Source organism: Drosophila subobscura, chromosome A, assembly GCF_008121235.1.
Source record: "Drosophila subobscura isolate 14011-0131.10 chromosome A, UCBerk_Dsub_1.0, whole genome shotgun sequence".
NCBI lineage: Eukaryota > Metazoa > Arthropoda > Insecta > Diptera > Drosophilidae > Drosophila > Drosophila subobscura.
The window spans coordinates 14,649,411-14,673,127 of record NC_048530.1 but is presented as its reverse complement, the minus strand read 5'-3'; the positions used below and the strand labels follow the sequence as shown (position 1 = coordinate 14,673,127).

Sequence of the window (23,717 nt, the reverse complement as noted above, 5' to 3'; positions counted from 1 at the left end):
ATGCGATAGGCGGAATCAATTCAGATGTTGTAAGCGTTTATGGTATGTTAAGAAATTGTTATGCCTGGTGTCCTTGTCTTTGTTTTCCTCAATTTCCAAGATGACTTTCCCATTATCTTTGACAGAAACATATTTTTTGAAGCAAGCGGCGTATTTTGTGGAGGTGTCTAGTCATCGATTGTACCGGCTAGCAACTTATCTATCTTATCGATAGTACCCTCTTTGGTTTGAAACCCACCTCTAGTATCTTGGATCTTTGACGGGGCACGGCCTTGCCGCCCCCATTTGAAACACGACCGAACACTCGGGCCGCGAACAATCGAATTATTTTCTAAGTTCAGAGTAGTTGAGATATCTCTAGAAGTATATTATCACAAAAATATATACATCAACATCCCAGGACGGGTCGTCGGATTGTCGCTTGTCGTCGCAGTGTCGTTGGGTCGCGAATCAAATAATATAAACAGATTTCCGCTGGTAAATAAATGAGTAAATTATTTATTCGCTCTCGCTCGCTCTCTCACGTGTAAAATATAAATCTTCCCGAGTGCTCCACACACTCTGTGCGTATCTTCCCTCCCCCCTTCTGTGTGTGTGTTTTTTTTTTCTGAGTGACTGGGCTGGTGTGTGTGTTATTTTGTTCTTTTGCCAAATGTTGTTCATTCAAACTGGAGTGTGTATGAGTGGGAGTGTGACAGGGAGAGTTATATACATAACCTAAGCGTCGGCAGAGGGCTTTTTATTGTCTTTGCTGCCTACTGCAGCTGCTGTTGTCGCGCCAAAAGTAATTAAATAATATCTATAATCAGAGTTAATGTACACACTGGAGTCTAAGCCTGTGTGTGTATGCATGTGTTTGTTTATGTGTATTTCAATACAAAATGCACATAAAAAATGTTCAAGAATGATGAAAAATCGAACATCAACACGAGTTACGCTCTCCAAAAATGCATGTGTATGTGTGTGTGTGTGTGCGAGTGTCCCAAGGCGGGTGGTGGCAGCGCAGCAGCAATAGGAGCAGCAGCAACAACAACGGGCAGGCAGCGACGTAAGCAGCAGAAATTGCAGTTGCAAGCACGCACAAGGCAAAGTTGAGCAGGAAAGGGACGGCCAAGAGTTGGAGGAGGACAAAGAGTTGAAAAAAACGGAAAAGAAAAAAGAACAGGCGGGAGAAGGAGTAACAGCAAAAGAAGGTGAACGGGTGGGAAGCAGAGAAATAAAGAGTGCAAGGCAGCGGCGGCGGCAACAAACTCTGAAGCTCCTGCTAATGCTTTCTCCCCAACCACCCGCCACCTCCGTTGCTTTCATCAATTGCTCTAACTCGCTCCCACTTGTACTCTGTGCGTTTCTTTGTAAGACGAGTGTGTGTATGTGTGTGTGCGTGTGGCTGATTGCATTTGCATGGCATGCACTCTGCCATGCGTATGCGGGTGTGAGTGAATAGATTTATGAATGTGCTCCATGTATGTGGGGCCACAAAAATACATATATGTATGTATATGTATTTGTAAATATACATATTACAGCTATATTAGCCCCCCCTTCTGTTGCTGAAGCTTTTGGTTCCGATTGCCGGCTCCAATTTCAGATTTGCAACCAATAAAATATTTACACCATGAAACGGTAAAATATTTTGATTTCCATTTGCGATTCCGGACGGAAAATGCATATTTGCCAAGGCCCCTTTGGTCGGCATTTCACCCATAATAGCCCATTGAACACAGCTCTGACGCTGATCCTTATCATAAAACTGCATTTTGTTTTGAAAATAGTATTCGTATTTCTGAATTGATTTGAGTGCAAAATAATTTTATAGTTTGTTAGAGGGGGGTTTCTTTCTATGATAGATCTGTGATCTTTGGATTTAATAATAATCGATTCATCATATTTATACACAGCTGGATATATTTACATACAATTATTCCATTTCCCCATCTTTTTTTCTGCTTTCCTTCACCAAAGCAGACTTTAAAGCAGTTTTCATTATTAAATCTCTTTTGCTGGTTGTTTTTTTGTGTTTAAAGATGTTAAATATGGTATGTGATGGGACTCTGCCTTTATGATTATTATTATTATTATAATTCTTATTGTTGTCTGTTTTTTCCGTCCTCGCTCTTTTTGTTTACTCCGTGGGAAACGGAAATTGCCAACTAAAAAAACCTGTCCGCTTTTTCACTTTCTGTTTTGCCTCGAAGGCATCCTCTCCACGCCACTCCACTCCATGCCAGTCCACCATTATCCATTATCCACTCTCCCCACCCAAAAGTTGTTAACAAATTATAAATAACAAACGAAATGAAAGAAAACACAAGCGAAGCAACACGAGTCGCCGTCGCATTTGCCGTTGCCGTTGCCCTACGTTTCTTTACATAAATAATTTCATGTAATTAAACTTTTATAGCGCTTCCCCCCTTCCGTGTCCCGTCTCGATCGCTGTCCCATTTTCCAATTGCTGCCATAAACGGAACAAGCGGAACCAGCGACTGGACTCCCAATTGGACTGCGCGGTTCGAAAGCAGCCATCATTTGCAGTTTGTGGGCCAAATACCAATTAGAATCGGGCGAAGAAGAGATATCGCGTATCGGAGAACGATAGGGTTAAGACAACCCCCTTGAAGGCAGTCCGCTAATTGTTGTTTCTGTTGCCACAAATATCTACCACAGAATGCGTAATAAAATTGGATTTATAAGGCCAAGGCGGATATTGATAGGGTTCCACAAATGCAGCGACACTCAGCGAAGGGAAAGCGATTACACATGCCCATTAGATGCCCTCGCCTTTTCCCGCATTTCCCACCGATGATTACTCAAATTGCAGTAGCAGCAATTGATGACTTCGATACCCCCAATGACTTCCCTAGAAAAAAAACATAAATAAATGGTGAAACCTCCTCCCTGCCCCGGTCAATATTGTCATTGGCCATTGACATGCCATCTTCTCTATTGCTTCCAACATTCATCCCACTGTTCGCTGAGTGGCGCTGCGCTGCGCTGCCCACTCCAATCCGAAACCAAACAAACCCGGAGCACTGCCACTGCCCACTCCTCCACAGCGCTGGCGTCAACTCCCTCGTGGCAATTATCCGACGAATGCAGCGACCAAGTCAAGTGCCCCACAAACATATTGGCATTTTAGCATCCAAGAGGTTTTCTGGTTTTTTCTATGCAGATATGTATGTACATATATGTATATTTTTCCTGTGCATAACGTTTAAGAAAAAGCACAACCAGCAAATGAACTGACTGCGTGGTCGTTTTAATTGTCTTTGGTTCCATGTATTGGCCGCTCGCTTGCTCGCTCGACTCGTGGCTAAAATACCCCCTTTAGGGGGGCTCTCTATCTTGGGGGAGAGTTCTGCCACCATAAAGAGTTGTAGCCGAACTCAAAAATAAGTTTTGGGCACAGATTGAAGAGTATTCCCAGTGTGTTCTACATTTTGTTAAACATTAAAGCATATCTGACTGCATTCCAGCATTACTTCTACGTACTACTCCTCCCCCTCCAGTAGAGTATTAGCATTTCGTCATGCTTTAAACTGCCATTTCTTATTTATGGTTTTCATGTATTACACATTTTATTATTATATTTCTCCACTTTCCGCTCTTGCCCGCTTCTTGGCGTGCAAGCTTCGTGCCCATTTTTTTTTGGGCTTTAGGCCAGGCCGAGACGCTGGCTTAATCGTTGTTGTTGTTGCTTCTTTTTCAAGGCAACAACATGACGATGACTTCATCTTCTCTCTGCTCCCATGCGTCGTTGTCGTTGCCGCCGTCTGCATGGTTTTTGTTTTTAAAAAGTTCTGTGGGTTGTGTGTTGGGGTAGCGTTGTTGAAGGTGTACATTGGAGTGTGTTGGTGTACGTTTTTTAACGCTTAACAATAATTTTAGAGTATTTTTGAGGGTGTAGATTGGTGCTGTTGTCGCTGTACAATTGTGTTGGTGTGTTTTTTATGGTCTGGAAAGGTGCTGATGTATGGTGTTAAGGTGTTGTTGTGTTTTTTGCGGTACGCATTGTTTTTGGTGAATGTTTTTGAGGGTTTTCATTGGCGTTGATGCATGTTTTTGAGGGTTGACCATAGCTGTTGGTCTGCATATGTACATTGTATGTAGCTGTTGGTGAATGTTGTTAAAGGTGTGTGTAAAAGTGTTGTTGTGATTGTCTACTCAATTTGTTGGTGTGTTTGGTGTGTTTTTATCGTTGGTTTGGGCTGTTCAGTGTGCAGTTTCTGTCGTTCCTTTGCTTTCCTGCTGCGCAATCCCGCCGCCTCCCTGCTCCATCAACAACAATGATGATGATAATGGTCCATGATAATGGAAGCATTGGCCTTGTTTTCTGATTGTTGTTGGTATTTCCTGTGCGATATGTATGTCACATCATCATCATTATCTGAACTGAAGAAATTGTCGGATGAAACGGAGGAGGAGGAGGAGGAGGAGCGTACAAGTTTATGCAAAGTGTTGAGTAATCCTCCACATCAGCGTCATCGTCACAGTCATGGTCATCAGACCGCACTCATCATAATCATCAACATACAAACACACATGTAAACTCTGGATCCATAAGTGACACCTCGGCCACGAACTGGTCTGCTGGTGACATCAAATTGATTATTGTATGCCTTTCCCCCATCACTCACTCTCTCCTTCCACTCTTTTTCTTTCTTTCTCTATTGTTTTTGTTGCTGTTTGTTATTGTTCAAGTCCATGCCGGAAATGTTTCCCGAGTCCTGACAAACAACGTAGCGAAGACCAGCCCAACCCAAACTGAATGTACAGTGGAAACGCTGCACAGACGGCACTGAAGGCTTCCCTGTATCTCTGGAATCATGGGGGACCTTTCACTGTACCTTTCCCCTTTTCCGCATTGTCTCTATGCTATGTCCGACTTCCCCCTTGTTTCGGCAGTGTTTTTGGGTCAGCTGAAAGCCGAAAACCAACATTTGTTGGGCGCTTGGGTTTCGACCAAGTTTCCGTCTACCATATTTGCTTTGTTGCTTACTCTCTGGAGGAGGCATTTGGCCAGCATTTTGCTTCATGGAACAGGTTGTGTGACGGAAAGATCTGTATCTCTGCAACTGCGGACTTTTCTGTGCTGCTGTGAGTGCTCGGTTTGGTACATGGAGCGAGCCACTGGACATTGTTGTAGGTGAATAAAGTGTGGCAGAACATGAGGTCAGAATGGAAAGAAGGTGTTTGGAGTTGGGCAGTGAAAGTTTTGCTGCGCATCTGCTCCATGATTTCCGAGTATTTTCAGTGTCTCCAGAACGTTTGCCTCGGCTCGGTTTTATTCTCTATCCCATAATTTGCAGCTATGAATAATAAATACATATGTACATACATATGTACCCTCCCGTACCCTCGCGAACCCTTATGGAATGCCATTTTTATGCACACAAAGAAGAGTTCGTCTAATGGCGTTTAGTGGCGCGGCGTCATGTGGCGTGACTCCCGCTGCGCCTGTATCGTTGATGATTGACCGTTATTGATTAACGGTTTTGTAATTAATGGCAACTTTTAATTTGCCGTTGCAGCAGCTGCGAAACAATGCAACAATGTGAGACGGGGCAGCAGCGAGAGACGAAGCAGCAGCAGCGAACCCAAGCAGTTCGGTCAGCATACCCAAGCAGCAGAAGAACCCCACGCCCCCATCCACAGCTGTTGAGCGCGGACTGCAACGCCTACGTCTACGCCTACGCTAACGTCTGCTGAGGCAGCAGCAGCAGGGAAAAACGAGGAGAGCGCAAGCTGAAAAGGAGAGCGACAGACTGATACGCGGCAGAGTGAGAACGAGAGTGAGAGAGTCACGGGAGAGAGCGTTGTGTAGGTAGGCCAAGGCCATGCCCAGCACAGCCGGAAGCGCCGCCAGCGTCGGAGCTTTGATCAACAGCGCCGGCAGCAGCGCCAGCGTCATGGGCATCGGTGCGGGCGGCGGCAGTGGCGTGGGCACAGGTGTGGCTGCTGTTGCCGCTGCCGAGGTGGGCGCTGGCGCAGCAGCTGCCGCCTCAGCAGGCACCTTGATAGCGCAGAGTACGGCGGGTACGAGCGCCGCCAGCGGCACGATCACATGGGACAACAACGGCACCCTGCGTTCCATCAATCCCGGCGACTGGTCCATCGAGCAGTGCCTCAACTGGCAGCAGCCGCACCATCTCTACTTTCAGCTCGGCTGGGCCTTCCTCTTCCTGGCCTTCCTCGCCCCCCACGGCCCCTTCGGCTCGCTGTGGATGCGTGCGATGCTCCTCATCGGCTGCATCATGATGGGCATGTATGGCTATCTGGTGGAGTGCACACCGGATGTGGTCCTTTGGTCGGGCCTTGGCATCGGCGTCAATTTCATCTATCTTATTGTGGTTCTCTGTCGCCTGAGACCCGTGCGCTTTGAGCAGGAGATTGAGGCGGTAAGTGCACATAACACAATATATTTATTTTCTTTTCTGAATCCCAAAAAGTAGGCTATTTTTAAGTGAGAGAGAAAGAACGAGTACCGCTGCTTGAATTAAGGTGCTTTTAGACGATACATCGCATGCATTTAGACCAGGGCTCGGCACGGCCCTATCCCATGGGTGCGGGACAAGGCGCTGCTGCTGCGCTGCGGCTGCGGTGCCCTCACGTACAAGCGTATTACAGTGATTCGTACCAATACCAATGTTCCGTTTTGCGTGCGTCTTCACACACAAACGCAAAAACGGCTCGTTAATTGTATAGGTGCCGAGCCCTGATTTAGACTCTAAATTTTAGAGCATTTTGCATGTAGCTTTGATCAGACTGAGAGCAGAATGAGAGAGACATAAGCATTACACGCACTCATGCTGCAGTGCAGACGATGCATCGTCCACAAGCATCTTAAGCGTTCGAGATTCCTCTTAGATTTGGCACTAATTTTCTTGCACTCTCTCTTTGCCTCTCTGGCTATTTGCTGGTACAGCCTACAAGCATGCAATACAATTCGTAAGGTGGTAAAAACACTTTTGAAAAGCAGACGCTTTCTCCCGTTACTTATTTGATAATATTTTTCCCGAATCTACGGATATTTTCTGTAGTTTAAAATAATCTCCCCACACCCAGGACCCCTTTCGAAGGAAAAACCAGTATCTCTTTAATTTAAGCACACTTTCAAGTGGTTTGAATATTTTTTATTGATTTTTAATTATTCTTTTTTTTGGTCGCTTTTCACTCTTTTTTTGTTGTTTTTGTTTTGTTTTATGGTTTCTTTTTGTTTGTTGTTTTTTTTTTAATTTTTTGTTTGTAATGTTTAATTAAAAAACTATTATTCACTAAGTGTTTGTTTGCTTTGTCAATTAAAGCAGATAAATATTTTAGGTTCGATGGATTAATAAATAACCAAAAAAAAAAAAAAAAAAAGAAGATATAAACGGAAGTGTGATGGAGAAAAACCGTTTTGCTTGCTGCATAATTAATTATCAAATAGGCTATTAATTAATAACTGTGTGTGTGTTTGTTTATTTTCTACGCGGCTATCGACTAAATGTTTTTTGTGTGTGTGTGTGGTTTTGGGGAGGGGTGGGTGGTTGTTGGGGGTGAGTTTTTATCACAGGAAAATCAGATTGGAAAATCGCAGAAAATACTCGTTTTGTTTTGATTTGTTTTGTGCGCTTCAAGAAATTATTTTGTGTGTGATGGCGAATGATTTTTGAATGTGGAATTTAATTTATCGTTGAAAATTTAACATACAATCGAGAGAGTGCTTGGCGTGGCGTAGTGTGGTCGTGCGTTTTTGTGATTTGAAATGAATTCTAGACTCTAAGATTAATTGTATAAATTCTTGGATGCCAGAACAGATTTTATTCCGGCGCTGAGCGCTTTGCTTTGCGCAGCTCCTCTCCTCTCGCCAGACTCTCTCTTCAGAGCGTGTGCTGTGCCCTAGCTAAGATGTATTTTCGATGCCAGAAAATACAATTGCAGACACGTGGCCAGCATGACGGTCATGTTGCCAATGGCAATGGTCATGTGGATACGACGGAAGCCCTTGTGGATGCGCTGGTAGTGCGGACAGTCGATGAGGTCGCCCTGGACGAGGCTGCCCACCTCCTGGCCACTGCCGATGGCGCCCTCGATCTTGTACTTCTCGTGCATCAGCTTGAGCATGGGCGGCACCAGATATAGTCGCACCACCACCTCAATGCCCGCCGCCAGAGCCAGCGATCCGACCTGGATCCCCGACGCGGTCGTCCAGCCGCTGAGGAAGTACTTTGCATAGGTCACCAGCATCGTGAGGCTGAGCATGGCGTTAAAGGCAAAGTACCGGGGGAACAGTATCTGCTGGCACTGTCCGAAGATGTGGCGCGGCAGGGAGAAGTACAGGGAGAGGCCTGCATGAAAATAAATAAATAATAGATTAATACATTGAGTTGAGTGTACAAGGGGATATCCCCTTACAAGGATGGAACAGTGTTAGATAGATGGATATGGGATGGACATTTACCTGAGACGAATGTCATCCAGATCTGCGAACCAAAGTGAGTGGCGAATGCCCCCAGATAGACGAGGTTCGGCAGGGTGCCACCTCCACCGCCTCCTCCTCCGGCTGGGCTGCTGCTCAAAGTTCTCGTCGTTGTTGTTGTTGGTGTCGTTGCGGGGCTACCCTCGATAAGGTCGCGACCGACAGTCATCATCACAAAGGCCAAAATGCAGACGGCTATCAAGTGTGCTGGCTGTGTGGTACGCGTCAGTATTCTGTTTAGATAAAAGAAGATCGAAATTAAAGTTAGCTAACCCGTTAAGCTGTTTGTTTTCATGTTATTGATGACTAATCGATGAATGTATGAGTTCGAGTGCTTTGATCTATCTAATCTGAATAAGTTATAGCCGTGCCATGCAATCCAGAGTCCGCTGATGGGTCACTCGAGTGCAGTCCAAACTCCAAACCCCTTGAACCAGGTTGCTGTAACTCTTTTGTCAAGCACGAAATTTCCTTATGTCACAGACTGTACGTAAAGGCTGGCAGAATGCAGTCACTTCACTCGCTTGAATGTTCATATCAAACGTTGCTCTTTCTCTCTCTGGTTCCGTTACGCATGCACCACACGTGGCCCTCACGATTAGATTCGCTTGCAGCGAACTTTCGCACAGACGAACAAGGGAAATAGAGAGCGCGCGTGAACGATCAGATCGCACGCTAATAATTTATTTTTGTCTACCTCTTGCGTCGGTGTCGACGTCAAATAAGTTTGTACGCCTGAGTGTGTGTGTGTGTCTCGGTTTACGCATTTGTTGCGTCGGCTGGTTGTCTGCTCCTCAGTCCCCTTCCACCTTCGGTGGGTGCACATTTTTGCATACATATGTATGTATGTATGCTTGTGTGTATGTATATTCGCGCTTTTATTGCTGCTGTTGCTCTGCTTCTGCGGCGAATATAGAGCTAGAGTGGCGTACGTGCGAAAACGCATGCAACCAAATAATGAACATTTTTTCCACTTCCCCTTAACAAAAGGCCCCCCCCCCCCCTACACAAACACAACATCCATAGCGGGTCGGGGGAAGCTGTAGAACTAAAGTAGCAAATGGCCAATCTACATAACCGTAGATAATTTTGCACTTGCACCTTTAAGGCGAATTCAGAGAACGGAGCGAATTCAGAGAATCAGCTGTGCGCTGTGCCGTCCAGCTGATAAAAATCCAGAAACATTATCGCAGCAGTGTGGGTGGAAGGGGGAACGTAGCCGACTCAGCAACATAGCCAATGCCGGAAAGAGATTGAGAGAGGAGCCGACGGACGACGAAGACGACGACGACGACGATCCAGTAGCACCTCTCTCTCTCTCTGCTGTGACGTCGCCACAGAAATCAGACTTTGACCGAGAGGAGGCAAAAGTTTCCGAGGGAACTCGGGAACTCTGTTGACGTTGACGCCACAGCAGCGCACTTTGTGCCTCGCAACACTTTCATTGTCATGGCAAAGAGAGGGCAGGAACTCTATTGACTTTACGTTCCGTCAGGGATCCCCGGATCTCGACCACCCCCCGCACGATCCAAAAAGCTGACTCAACGGTCAAGGCTACACGAACCGAGCGTACATTTATCGTATCTAAAAATAATATTACTCGCATTCACCAATTATATTTGAGTAAGCCCGCCTGGTGTCTTCCCCCAAATGAATCACCTGCAACAACTGGTTTTTTTTTGTGGGCCAGAAATGTAAGGTTGTATTGGGTTAGGTTATGGGGGTGTTTTCGGTCTTATCAGTGGGGGCCAAGTCCACTCTCCCTTTACGGGAAGGGAAATTCAAATGGGATTCAGATTTAATCAAGCACATTTTTCGTCTGGAGTGGGTCTGCTTGCATTATGTTAGTGTCCAGACAACAACAGCTGACAAAACAGCTTATACACATACAGTTATATGCACAGAAATTTCAAAAGCACTCGGTGAAAATAATGAATGGTCGTGATCGGACAATCGGTGATCGGTCGGTCGGCATGATCCATTACCGTGCAAACAAACGATAAGAGGGATGCCTGTTGCCTGTTGCCTGCTGCCCGCTGATAATTCCCATTTTTGCATCGGAATTTTTTTGTCACATGGTGAAATGATGATAGATGGATGGGTGTGTGCTCGCTTGTGCTATTTTTGGGGGCTCGTTGATATGGTAGGGTACTCACGTGTAGAGGCGACTGCCCTGCAGCTGGGCAACCAGACAGGTGATCCGTTCCGATACCTTGCGTGTCATTTGGGTACCAATGGCGAGCGCATCATCCATGGAGGGTTCCAACGAGCTTAGCTTTCGCTGCTGCTGTGCTTTCAGCTCTGAAATATCCTCCACCTGTTGCGGTTGCTGTTGCTGCTGCTGCTGCAGTTTGCGGAATCGTCCGCACATTTTAGGAATTTTGAAGATCTCACTGTTGTTGTTGCTGCTGCTGCTGTTATCCATGCTGATGCCCTTTTGGTTGTGGGTCTCTGTTAATGTCAGGTTCTCTGCCGCTGCCACAGCCACTGCTGCAGCGCTGCTTGTTACTGTTTCTGCTGTTTCTGGCTCTGTTGCCTCTGGTTCTGATTCGGCCTCTGGCTTTGTTTCAACCATTTTCGCTGCCTCTGCTGAGGCCAGCTGCATAGAGGTGCTATCGGTGCCGCTATCTTCGCTGTCGCTGTAATTATTGCTGCTGTTGCTGCTGCTGCTCAGCTCCAGCTCTTCCAGGTATTGTTCCTGCTGAAGCTGCCTCTGGCGCAGCTGCTGCTGCTCCTTCTTCTGCTGTTGCTTCTCTCGCTTGCGCATCGTGTATTTCACGCTCTTGACGGCACGCGAGGGCATCCCGAAGGCCATGTACCGTTCAATCTGCTGCTCGCCTTTTTCGATGCCCGAGTTATGGCACATTTTTGCATTGATTTCTTTCTCTCAACGTTATTTAACAGTTAGTTCTTTGCACTCCCTCTTTGTCTGTTTCTCTTTCGCTCTGTTTATGTCTCTTTCTGTATTTCGGAAGCACTTTTTTGCACAATCAAAAAAATTTAACTGTTGTTTAGTTCGAAATGTACGTGGTGGTTAGTCGAGGTACCGCGGGACTGGGTGGGTAAGTGAGTGAGTGTGGCCGAAGGGGGGAGTGTGTGTGGTTGGTTGGTTGGGTGACGGCAGGCGACGACGTCCACGCGCGTTGAGGTGTGAATGGGGCCGACAGCCATGGCATAAGGTTTTATATACAACGGGGGCCGCCTGACGTTGCTGTTGCCGCTGCCGTTGACGTCGCTCTCGCTGCCGCTTCGGTTCTTTGCGACGTCGCTGCTTCCTTCTCTTCAGCGCGCTCTCTTGACAACGCTCTCTCTCTCCCCGTTTCTTTGATTACAGATTTTTGGCTGATCAAGTTCTGCGCTTAAACGGGATTAATTACGAGAGAATGAGAGAGAGTTGCAGTCGCTCTCTCAACGCTCAACGCTCAACGCTCTCTCATTCTCTCTCTCTCTCCTTCTTTTGCAGTTCCCTTATCACCTGCAGAATCTCAATTAGCGGCTTCTGTCACGCATTCGCGTTTTTTTGGATCCCGATCCGAATCCGAACCCGCCCACCATGTAAGGCACCTGACAAATGGGACCCTGCGCTTTAATGAGCGCCACATGTGAATAGTTTTTGTGGCTTAACCTTCATCCCCGCACCCAATCCCATCCCACTTGTTGCTAGTTCTCCATTTCCCAGTTCTCAGTTCTCACCGCTCTGCGCTCACCCGTCTCTGACGATTTTTGTGTAGCTTTCCGTTCGTATCGGCTTTGGAATTTCTACTACAAAAAAAAAACATTTAAGTTCACAAACAATTCATTGATTTAAAATTCCCCTTTGACGTCACAGAGAGAGTGCTCCGAGAGGGGGTACATCTCTTTTGGGGAACCCAGTCTGCAATCCAAATCCCCGAATGAGTCGCACATCGATTTCGATGAATTGATACGCGCACTTTGACGTCGATGGTGGTTTTTTTCGTGGGGATTCTTTCAACCAAAACAAACAGTCCCTCTCTTAAGAAATTTACCAGAAATCCCGACTCCTTTCTCCCCAAATATCATTAGCACGGCATTCTTATTTGCTTTTACTTAATTCTTAGTTAAATTTAAGAAAATCAATAACTTTGAAGGGCTCTTACTTTTCGCTTTGAGGATTGTTTGAAAGCTGCTTACATCATTCCTCAGAATGCTCTTTGATCTGCTAGTGGACAGGTGATGTCTTTTCAAAGCACTTTCGATTGTTATTGATGATCATTTAAGGTTCAAACTGCGAGATGTTTGCTTTGGGAACATATGAAAGATCACTTGGATCACTTAATTACATTTAGTCTAAGGGGATGTATTTGCTTGTATTATCCATGCAATATTTTGCCTTTACAAATTCAGCAGATCTTTGATCTTTACAGACACCATAACCATTATTTTAAAGCATTTGCTCGACTGCCTGACTGACTGACTGATTGACTGATTCGTCGGCCATTTTCTGAATTCGTTTTTTCAGAAAATATTTTTTTTGGCGTCGCCGCCGAATTTTGTGCGATACGTGTCCCACATGACAAGAGAGCTGATCTCTCGCACAGAAATATTGATAGGGCGGGAGGGAACTTTCTATATAGTATCTTCTCATCCGCCACGATCGCAATCGCTGCCTGCCCACCGGCCCACAAACTGCTCATTATCTAATTGCGACGGCGGGTCTCCAATCTCCGCTCCACACTTCACTCTTTTCGCTTCCCATTCGATCCGAAACGATCCGTGCAGCTCTGGGGCTCTGGCCGGACGTGGATCTTTCCCCGGACGATCGATCAATCGATGGATCCGTTTATGGCGGCAGGGACTCCTTTTTGTGCATACAAATGCTTCAATTAGTATCGTTATGGCAGCCCCGATATTCTCTCTCTTTCTCCAATCGATCGAACCGATTCGAACCGATCCGATCATCGTGACCATTATAATTGCATTTTAATAATTCCATGGGGGCTCTCTCTAATGGTTCTCTCTTCACTCGATTTCTTGCCCAATCATCGTTGCTAAGGAAGATTCGCTGGGGGCTTTGGTTCTTTGAATTGTTGGAGACGCAATACCCTCGGAAGGGGCTCCCATCCACCCATCCACTGATTGTCCATGATTGCTGGATAGCTGCCTGGCAGCCTAATCAATGCCGCGGCTGACCTTTAATCATTTAATCAGTTTGTTTATTTGGCAACTTTCTGTTTGGTTTTTTTGTTGTTTATTTTTAGTTTTGCCAAGAACAGACTCGTGGGGGCGATACACCCATTCCCCATGGACTTTGATCTCTGACTTTGATGCTCAAAATTCTGACAGTCGGCTGTAGGGTTGTTGTGAATCATTTGAAATCATTTGCTTACTCATTTGCTTCTTCAGAAGGAGCTAATGCATGGGGGTCCGGGAGCCTCTTATCAAATTTAATTTCATTTCGATTAGTCGATATTTCATTTGAATTTTTTTTTTTGAGACACCATACAAGAATAGTTAAAATATTGATTCTATCAAAGAAACTCCCTCTGTTTTCTTTGTGCTTTTCATCCTCCAACATTGGCATTGCTCTGAAGCATCGGGGGGATCATGGGGTATCAGTGAATGGTATCAGATTTTGCTTATTTCGCGCTTATCTCTTGTTTTTTTTTGACAATGGGACGCGATGGTACATGCGTTGGCCAAAAAGCTACGTCTGGTGTTTATTTTTTCGGGTCTGTGGCAAATTCCACTTGATTGCCTCAAATGCGGACGTGCCGCTCGGCTTTCACGTCACATGCGTGTGTTTTGGTCGGTGATCGAGAGAAGAGGCCCCGTAAAGTGTACAGCAGGGGGACATTGAAATGATTTTCTTTAAGCACCTGACGCATTCATCGTGGCGTCGCGTCGGTGGTCAGGCGCTACCCGAAATCTGATGAAAGATGTCGCTCCCTGCGTCAGCATTAGGCAGCATCATCATCGGATCAGCTGTCTGTCCATCATATGGCAGTGATCCAAATAAAGATCACCATGGGTTGGGTAGGCATGTCTTTGGTCACGATCCCCCAATACCAATCTCACACAATGTCTTCGCTCAATCATTGCCAAAAAAAAAGAGCCAACAAAATGTAATCCCCTTTGGAGGTAGGAAAAAAACTCACGTGAGGCGGTGTCTGCCTCAAAGAAAGTCATATGAATCGCACATGGAAACGAAATCATTGTCGCTTATTGACAATAGAATTCGATTAGCACTAAAAAACAAACAAGCAGCAATGAAATATGATTTTTCGAGAGCAACAAACAACAGCCAAAAGGCAGGAGTTCGATTTCGCATGGTAAGAATTTCACCATAATGACGATCGCACTGTTGAGAGGATCGGCTGATAAGATGGCTGTTGGTAGGCGCTAGCCTGCTGTCCAGAGGCGCAATGATAAGGAAGGCTGTGGGTGGAGTGGGTGTGGCAGTGTGCAAAAGTGAAGTGCAGGGGTGCAGCGGTGCAGATACTCTTATCAGCAGGACGGCAAGATGGTTGTTGTTTACCACGCTCCATTTTGGCTTAGCCTGCACTGGAAACTTCCCACAAATACTACTACCTTTGCCAGTTCTGACCATTCCGTGGTAGCCATATATGGAAGAGGCATTCATGGGCCATGCAGCCGATCGTGTGCACCTATCGATTGTTACCCACTCTCTCTCTCTCTCTCTCTCTCTCTCTATGAATAGCTAAGAGAGTGGCTCTGCTGGTAGGTGACGTTCTCACTGTCGCTAGTACTAGCATAAAGCACACCCTATACACCCTATAAGCAACACACTTTGGCGCTTGCTTATCAGCTATTTTCACACACGCACACACAGCACGCACTGCTTGGCATAACAGGTTCAATGGCTTTTGAATGCTTTTCTGCGCTCAGCTCCCTATGGATCTGCTGCTGCACTGCTTTTGGTGCTTTTGCTGCTGCTGCTGCTGCTGCTACTGCGCTGCTTCTTCTACTGCTGCTGCTGCGCTGCTTCTTGAAGTTGTGCTGCTGCGTTGCTTCTTCTGCTGCTGAGCGGCTGCCTATGTTGCTGCTGCTGCGCTTTCACTCATCTCTTGCAGACACATGCACATGAAACGATCTAGGAAACTGATCAGAGTGGTGGGGGATCTGTCTCTCATCTGTTCATTCAGGCAGGTCAGTTTTTAGTTCTCACTACTTGTTAAGAGCATTTCATTGAGAGCAGGAAAAATTACTTTGGTGTCACGAACATAGACCAAGGAAATACATAGATACATATGTCCATACGTGAAACACGTTATGACACTTACTGGAAATTCCCCTGTTACGGAGGGAGATGATGGACTAGTGCAGCGTTTCGACTGCTTCTTGGGTTTAGCTTCCACTGCTAGTCAGTTTTGCTTACTGCTTGCTCTACTGCTTATCCGACTCAACCTCCGATGCAGGAAACCAGCGACAGCTTAAATTTTGTTAAATCTACTGCTTTATACAGAATTTCTTTTTTTAAATGTTGATAAATGAAGAGAATAAAAAACATATTCTAATGTATGCGATATCTTCTTGGGAATGCTACGATCTTTATGGGTCAGCCTGCGCTCTCTTTTTGCTATCGGTCCCTGGCTTTATGGCGCCTGGAAGTGCGGATCGGTTCCGCAAAGCGCTCCAATTGGAGCGGAGAGCATTATCTGTCATTCAGATCAGGCCATTCATCATCCTCAGCCCCATCTCCATCTACATTCCCATCTCCATCCCTTCCCCCATTTGATGTCACAAATTGGTACAGTGGCTGCCGTATTATCATTCTGTGTGTACGCATTATTATTATTTTTTGTGTTCTGTTTGGAATTCTTGCATTCATTGATTTCAATTCGCAAATTGCGTAGAGCGGCTCAACGGAATTGCACTTTGTTTCCCACACAAAAAGGAACACGACAATAATCGTATGGGCATCGCTCATCTGTATCTCTGTATCTCTATCCCAGTCCAGCAGTTCATCTTCATCAAGAGACCCACTAATCTGCAAGTGCCTCTTCCTATTCCCAGTGCTTCGTTCCGCTTGTGCCGCCTCCTCCTGCTATTTTCTTTACCCTTTCTGACGGGTTCTATTATAATTTTGTTTCAATCTGTTGCTGTTCGTTTCTAAATGGATTATATGGATAATCTCTTAGTCAGCCTCCAGATTGAGACAGCTTTTAAATGGATCTATTAACCCCTTATTATGTCGCGTAACTTTCATGGCAATCGAATGTCGAATGAGCATCCTCCACATCCATTAATTCAACCTACTTTGCCACACTCAAGATCGTTGAATTCTGTTAGCGATTTCTGTCTTAAATGGCGATGATCTTTAGATTTGCAAGGGTATCCCATCCGTGTCTGTGTGCGTAGCCTTTATGGATCTTTGTATTTGGAGCCGCCCGCCGTCTGGCGGCTCAGAGCTCCGCCTGGGCTTTTGGCGTACGTGACTTTGGCATCTGCGGCAATGTCCGCGACGACCGGCGACTGCCGGCTCTCGACTGCTGTGGCGACTGTTGCAAATCGAAACGAATCGCTGGATTCGCCCCATGGAGTGGATGCCGCATGCGGCACAGAGCGGCGGTGGCGGTGGCGGAGGCGGAGGTGAAGGAGAAGCCGCCAAACCTGCCCCGTCGTCGGATTTACAATTTGTCTGCCGCTCGGGCTACACATTTTTGATTATTTTATTTATTTATTTTGCCATGCTCGTTAATGTTTAATGTTATTGCCGCCACAAAACAGCAAAAAGTTGAACGTAAATCAACATAAAATCAAACAACGAAGTGGGGAGACCCTTGGATTTTATTCATATTCAATTGTTTAGCACTTCTTTAAAGCATTTCCCGCTTACAGTGTACAACACTGACAATTTACATCTAAAATAGGTTTAACCATGCTCTAGAGAACATGTCCTTCAACTGCTTTCATTAATTAATTTCGCGACATCCAGCAGGGCCCATCGGTCGCTCGACAAGTCCATGTGCTTCGTATTTAGAGCAGAGCATTCGCGGGGCCAAAACTGCTGGCGCTGCATGCAATACGATCTGCTGCGGCTGCTGCTGCTGCCACTTGCTGGTTGGTGTGCCTCCCATGCGATGCCGATTGAGGGGCCCCCTGGGTCGCCTGTCTAACGGCTGCGTCAGCAACATTTTCGCATGGCAACTGCCGATCGTTTGGGCCATGTGATCGTTGTTTGCCGTTCGCTGTTCGCTGGCTTGTGGCCCATTTCGCTGTGTGTGCGTGGGGAGTTGGGGTAGGGGTAGACGGATGCCCCCGAAAACAAAACCAAAACTGGTCGAAACGTCATATGGCTGTGGCCGCCTGCACCCCCGTAGAGCGTCTGCCGCTATCTTGTTGTACTTGACGATTAGCAGGGCGCGAATCGGAGCCAAAACGAATGTCAACATTACGATTTGTTTAGTGGAAAAATATTGACTGATTTCCACAAGCTGTTTTGGTTGCGAGCCAGCACCCTGGCAACAGATGAGGCAACCCCCCAACTTCTGGGGGATGATCAGCTCTCTGGAGAGATCAATGATCTCTCGCTCTCTCTCTGTCTCTTTCTCTGGGGATCCTCCTACTTTTGCTGCGCGAGGGGCTCGACCTGGAACGTAATTCATTTTGTATGAACAGATGTTTAAACAGGCCCATTAAATATACGGAAAATGTACATATACTGTAATGCCCATCCAATGATCGTGTGGAAAATGTGTACGATGACTCAAACGAATGCCATTATGAATAATCATCGACTGCCCAGAGTTAAGAAGGTTTTCAACTAGAGTTTATAGATCACAGATCACTGCAGATCATTTCAAGCCGAGGGAGGGACACAAAGAACACACATTTCATGGGAAGATCTTCCCTTAAGTAACTTTCTGTTCTAATTTTGATAATAAAATCCGATCATTTTGCATGGTATTACAGGTATACATGGCCCTGTTCCAGCCGCTGCATGTGACGCGCCATCAGTTCAAAAAGGTGCTTAACTGCATGAAGGTGATACGTGCCCTGAAGTACCAGGAGGTCTATGCCCAGGAGAAGGTCACCAAGGTCGATAGCCTGTCGCTGGTGCTGAGTGGCAAGTGAGTTAAACCAATAAATGAATGAATCATTCAACCCCCAACAACAAGAGAACATACTAAACGTATTCCCTTTACCCAATTGAAAGGTTGGTTGTCTCGCAGCATCAGAGGGCATTGCATATTGTGTTTCCCCATCAGTTCCTAGACTCGCCGGAATGGTTTGGCGTCTCGACCGATGATTACTTTCAGGTAAATACTTTCAACCCAAATGTATGTATGTGTCTCAGCTAATTGCTCTTTGGCAGGTCTCCATTATGGCCATGGAGGAGTCTCGTGTTCTCATCTGGCATCGGGACAAGCTTAAATTGTCAATTATGGCCGAGCCCTTCTTGCAGACCGTCTTTGATCATATACTGGGCCGGGATGTTGTGAAGAAACTTATGCAGGTCACACAGGTCTGGTCTGGGTTCTCCGCCCTGCCCCTGCCCCACCGCCGCCCCGTACGTACAGTGCCCGATAAATGATTCGATTATTTCGATTTTGTTGCAGGTGAGCGAATCGATAGCCAGCAATGGCTTCCTGCCATCGGGAGGCTATGCGGAGGATGCCGAGGATAAGCCGATGCTCATACTGAAGAAGAGCGTCGATGTGGGCCATGGACTGACGGCGCTGATTAATCGTCAATTGCAGGGTGAGTTCCCCACACCTTCTCTCTCACACTATCTCTCTCTGTCTATCTCTCCCTCTCCCTCTCTCTACGTGTCTGTCACTCTGTCTCTCTAGCTGCCCCCCTTCCCTCTTTCAGTCTTCATTTTTTCACCTCACAATCTCTCTCTACCTCTACCTCTCTCTCGTTCTCTCTCTCTATCTCTCTCTCTCTCTCTGGCTCTCTGTTTGCACGCCTTCTGCTTGTAACGGGGCTTTTGCATGGCTTAACCTCACTTTTGGCTAGAAACTAACCTCACATTTGGAACCCAACCAACCAACCTAACCTCAAAGTACGATTTACAAGTAGTTTGACTTATTCGTTAAACTAAGTTTATTATTCATTTGGATTTTTGTACGTTTCTGTTTATTGTTCCGTTCTTTTCTTTTATTTTTTTTCTATCTATTTGCAAAAACAAAACAAAAAAACAAAAAAAAAACTCTAATTTTAGAAGAGCATGTTCCCTTACTTGGTCGCACGTACAAACAACAACTGCAACTGCAACTGCAACAAGAACAACTGCAACTGCAACACCAACTGCAAATGCAACTGCAACTGCAACCAGAGCCACGAGTGCACGAGTCCTCCTCCATCGCGAACAACAACGATCAAAGTGCTTTGTGAAATGAACGAACGGGCAATGAAGATCAAATGCTGCTACAACGATGCTAATCGCTACTCGCTCCGCCACTTGCCATACCAACAAAACAGTTCGCCTCTGACCAAAAAACCAGACAACAATCAATCACCACAGCCACCAACACCACCGCAGAAGGCACACATATGCACACACACGCACAGGAGTCCACCCACCAACAGCAGCAAAGGCAGCAGCAGCTATCATCAGTCCACCAGTCCATCAGTTCATCATCCACTCATCAACCCGATCCGATCGCAGAGAGAGCCAACGCCAACTCCAGCGCCTAATCATCACTCCAGCAGCAATCATCGCATCGCATCTCATAGAATCTAGCACACAGAAACAAACACACACACTCACGCTCCTCCCCGTCCCCGTCCACCCGTCTAACCAGATAGAATCACTCTGAAAGCATTACGATATGTACTCTATATTGTTTGTATAACCAACCGAACGAGAAACCCAAAACCCAATCCAAACAAATTGCCAGGCAACACTCGAATTTCACAGACTAAACAAAATTTCTCACTTGTCACTCGCTCGCACAACGAAATTTTCCACAGAAGTACGGAAATTTCTTATTGAAGTCCATCGATCAGAGCCGCTAATGAAATAACATAGAAAAGGTAGATCTGAATTGAATCAGAGGAATTTGTTGGAGTTAATTCAAATCCTTGAATGTCTCACGACGTCGCGTGTGAGTTGTAGTCAAACCAGATGTGAACATGAGATACTCGACAGATCATGATCAAACGTACACATACCTGAGGTTGATTGGATTATGAATACATAGTTACATGTGTATGGTATCTTGTAGTTTAAATGTTTGTTTGACGCTGATCATGATTCTCTGACAGATGATCTTGTAGCGAGTCGAGATTTGAAGCTGATAGACACTTGTGACTGAACATGAGCACAGATTTGAATTAGATTAAGATACTTGACTGTAATTAGAGAGATTCTTCATCATAGATTAGACATTTAGTTTAGATTATGTTCTGTTTTAGCACCAGAATATCAATCAATAAAGATTCTCCATCTGAATCTCGCATAGATTGTATCCTTAAATAGAAAACGATCAAAGAGACACTAAAATTGAACACAAAGCAGCTTAAAAATCCTTGACACATAATCATCGATTCAGCTGCTTGAAAGGCAACAGTCAACTGGCTTCAGAACAGCGCTCGAATCCATCGTTTCTTCAATGGTGACGATCGAGTGACAAGTGATGATCAATTATAAATGATCTTTTGAACCCACGTGAACTCTTTCAAAAAATCAGTTCTCTGAATGAATTTGTTATCTAATATACTTTCTATCAATTTGTTTGTCATTAACACATTTTTAATATTATTATTATTATTATTTGTTTTGTTTGTATTCTCCACATTTATATTGATTTGCATACAAATTGAGCGCGAAAACTAATTAGAATTAATAATGAATAATATTTAATACTGTGTAAGCAATACACCTAGGCACCTAAGTCGTTGTATATACATAACATAACATAACATAACATAACCCATACATGCAATATAGTACATACCATATATACATACCAATACAAAGTTGTATATATGATCTGCTGTGTATAATCGCCCCGCTCCAAGTCCCTGCTCCCCAACACCACCAACCACACAAGATACCCCCAACAAATAATTATTTGTATAACGAAAGGAATCAATGTGAATGTGTAAACAAGCCAAAAACGAAAGCAAATAAAAAACTAAAAATCATATTATATATCAAGAGAAGAACGAACATCCACTCCACTCATTCTCACTCGTATCAGATACTGTATGAATTGAATGGGAAGGCACGCGCTCTGCCACTGCCGACTGTTGACTGTCGACCATTTGGCATCATTAACATTATTTTGGCATTGATTTGATTTTTATTTTAATAACAAAAATATTTTCTATTTAATTAAACAATTTTGCTATTGTCGCGATCTCTGCGCCGACTGTTGATTGCGATCTTTCTCCGACTGTCTGTCTGGTTATCGTTGCGATGATCGCATTAGGGGGAAGTGTTGCGGCTTCTGTGAGGCAGGAGGCAATCTCGCGCACACACTCTGTAAACACATCAATTGTTTAGGCAGTTGATCACTTCCGCCCCATTTGCAAGCCCGTGTATCAATAATAATTATAGCGCAATTAGCAAATACATTACTGAAATATATACTTTGAGCTAGCCCCGGTTAGTAATTAGAACCATCAAAAACGGATTTGTATGTCCTAAATATGACTAAAATGTCAACCAAATGGTGGTTCTAATGCCTCAGGTAGTTTATTCTTATCTGCTGTAGCTAGAGTACCTTTACAAATAAACTGTCTGGACTCAGATTAGTTCAGAGACAGATTGTACCAAAATAGCAATCGATTAGAGGCTTTGAAAATAGCACGCCCGACTAGCGAGCGTGACACACTGCCCCCCATAGAAGACTAGTCGTAGTTTGTATCTGGATCCACCATAGCCGTACTTTCTCTCACTGTCTATTCCCCCCTCTCTGCTTTCCTCCTACCATACTCAAATGATTTTCACAATTTCCCCAGACCCGCTACCTACCTATAACAAAAGAAAAGCCAACATATATTGTAATCTGTATGTTTGATTTGTGATGAAATTTATGTATTTGATTTTCTATTTTTTCGGTGAACTATAATTTTGTTGTACGATATGTCCAAAATAAAAATATCAAAAAACTCTCGATCATAAACGTTTATCAACAAAACTACAACTCCAACTACAAAACTACAAACCAACCAACCAACACCTACTACAATCCTACTAAAAAAACGACAACAACCAAAAAAAAACCCACCAATCTCAATCGATGATTGTTGTGTGTGGTGTTATCGGTGTATCAGCCCTGCCCAGGATATCGAAGTATTACGATTGCGGTAAGTGCCAACAAATACTCAAGCTACAACAAAGAATCAGATCAAAAGAAATGAAATAAAATCAATGAAAAGATGCTTTAGCCGTCAGCGTATGTATGCTCCTTAGTCTGTGTGTGTCTCTCTCTCTTGAAAAGTCTGTGTTACCGTTACCGTTACCATTACCGTTACCGTTTGTAGTGTGACCGTTTGTGTGTCTGTTTTGTAATAGTTTTTCGTTTTTGTAAGCTTTTTAGAGTTATATTCTATGCATGCCAGCCCTGCCTTTTGTTCAAACAAGAAAAATAAAGTGTTTCCATATGCGTTAGTTCCTACCCCCCCTTAAAAAGCCGAACAACTCTTTTGCTACACGCCGTCTCTTCAAAAAACTTCTAAAAACTTTATATGTGGAATCAATATTGAGTAAAAATATATCTTTGTTCTCTTTTGTTTCTGTTTCTTTTGAATTGACTTGCTTTTAGCTGGTGATCCAAACTCCTGGCGCCTGGGACGGATCGATGAGACTGACCACGAGACGGCCGTGTGAGAGGATGATCAGTTGAGCGACGGAGGAACGAGGAGGAAATGTTTAGACTTGTGTTTTTGAGTATTATTAGATGTATATTTTAGGTAATACTGAGAGAGCCCCCGCTGCTAATGGTAATCACAGAAAAAGCCCAAAAAAAAACAAAAGAAACTAAAAAATTACAATATTTTTAAGGAAACCGAATGCCATGCGTCGTTATACAAATACAGATACAAATACTATACATTTTTTTGTGGGTATTTCTTTGGCAATGCGAGTTTGTGTGAGCCACAGAAGTTTTTGCTTTTCTTTAAGTTTCATTTTGATGTCAATGAGCTTTAATAAGTGTTTAAGTCATTCAATCAGTTAATTTTCGATGAACATCGAATTTAAATGTATTTTGTATTGAACAAAATGATATCGTTTTATCATTATCTTTATTTTTTTTTAAATATATTTTATGGCATTTTCCTTGGAATATTTTTTTTGGTTTCATTAAAGCAAAACACAGCA

General features: G+C 44.6%; 2 protein-coding genes across 9 annotated transcripts; one reads left to right on the top strand and one right to left on the bottom strand.

The window, feature by feature from the left end:
* The first annotated feature begins 247 nt into the window (after window positions 1-247).
* LOC117903481 (blood vessel epicardial substance) lies at window positions 248-23,381 on the top strand. Of its 8 annotated transcripts, none has more exons than XM_034815543.1 (8): window positions 248-477; window positions 5,529-6,395; window positions 18,353-18,510; window positions 18,597-18,699; window positions 18,756-18,950; window positions 19,000-19,141; window positions 22,670-22,702; window positions 23,161-23,381. In XM_034815543.1, the coding sequence occupies exons 2-8, from the start codon at window positions 5,835-5,837 to the stop codon at window positions 23,223-23,225; spliced, it is 1,257 nt and encodes a 418-aa protein (XP_034671434.1). In that variant the 5' UTR covers window positions 248-477; window positions 5,529-5,834; the 3' UTR covers window positions 23,226-23,381. The 8 variants fall into 8 exon arrangements, with proteins under 8 accessions (XP_034671434.1, XP_034671435.1, XP_034671432.1 ...); XM_034815545.1 differs by having other exon boundaries at window positions 252-477; window positions 18,756-18,905; XM_034815544.1 differs by lacking the exon at window positions 22,670-22,702.
* On the bottom strand, window positions 7,643-11,624 carry LOC117903477. Its single transcript, XM_034815532.1, has 3 exons — window positions 10,615-11,624; window positions 8,441-8,691; window positions 7,643-8,327 (listed from the first exon to the last, which is right to left on the bottom strand). Exons 1-3 carry the CDS (start codon window positions 11,322-11,324, stop codon window positions 7,879-7,881), a joined length of 1,410 nt encoding a protein of 469 aa, XP_034671423.1. The 5' UTR covers window positions 11,325-11,624; the 3' UTR covers window positions 7,643-7,878.
* Window positions 23,382-23,717: the final 336 nt, after the last annotated feature.

Bases quoted from the DNA above. Each gene is read 5' to 3' on its own strand.
- LOC117903481 (XM_034815540.1), top strand. From the start codon at position 5,835: ATGCCCAGCACAGCCGGAAGCGCCGCCAGCGTCGGAGCTTTGATCAAC. The intron at 6,396-18,352 runs GTAAGTGCACAT...ATGGTATTACAG, and splicing joins TTGAGCAGGAGATTGAGGCG to GTATACATGGCCCTGTTCCA. The intron at 18,700-18,755 runs GTAAATACTTTC...GCTCTTTGGCAG, and splicing joins CGACCGATGATTACTTTCAG to GTCTCCATTATGGCCATGGA.
- LOC117903477 (XM_034815532.1), bottom strand. From the start codon at position 11,324: ATGTGCCATAACTCGGGCATCGAAAAAGGCGAGCAGCAGATTGAACGG. The intron at 8,692-10,614 runs GTGAGTACCCTA...TTATCTAAACAG, and splicing joins CAGGGCAGTCGCCTCTACAC to AATACTGACGCGTACCACAC. The intron at 8,328-8,440 runs GTAAATGTCCAT...ATTTTCATGCAG, and splicing joins CTGGATGACATTCGTCTCAG to GCCTCTCCCTGTACTTCTCC.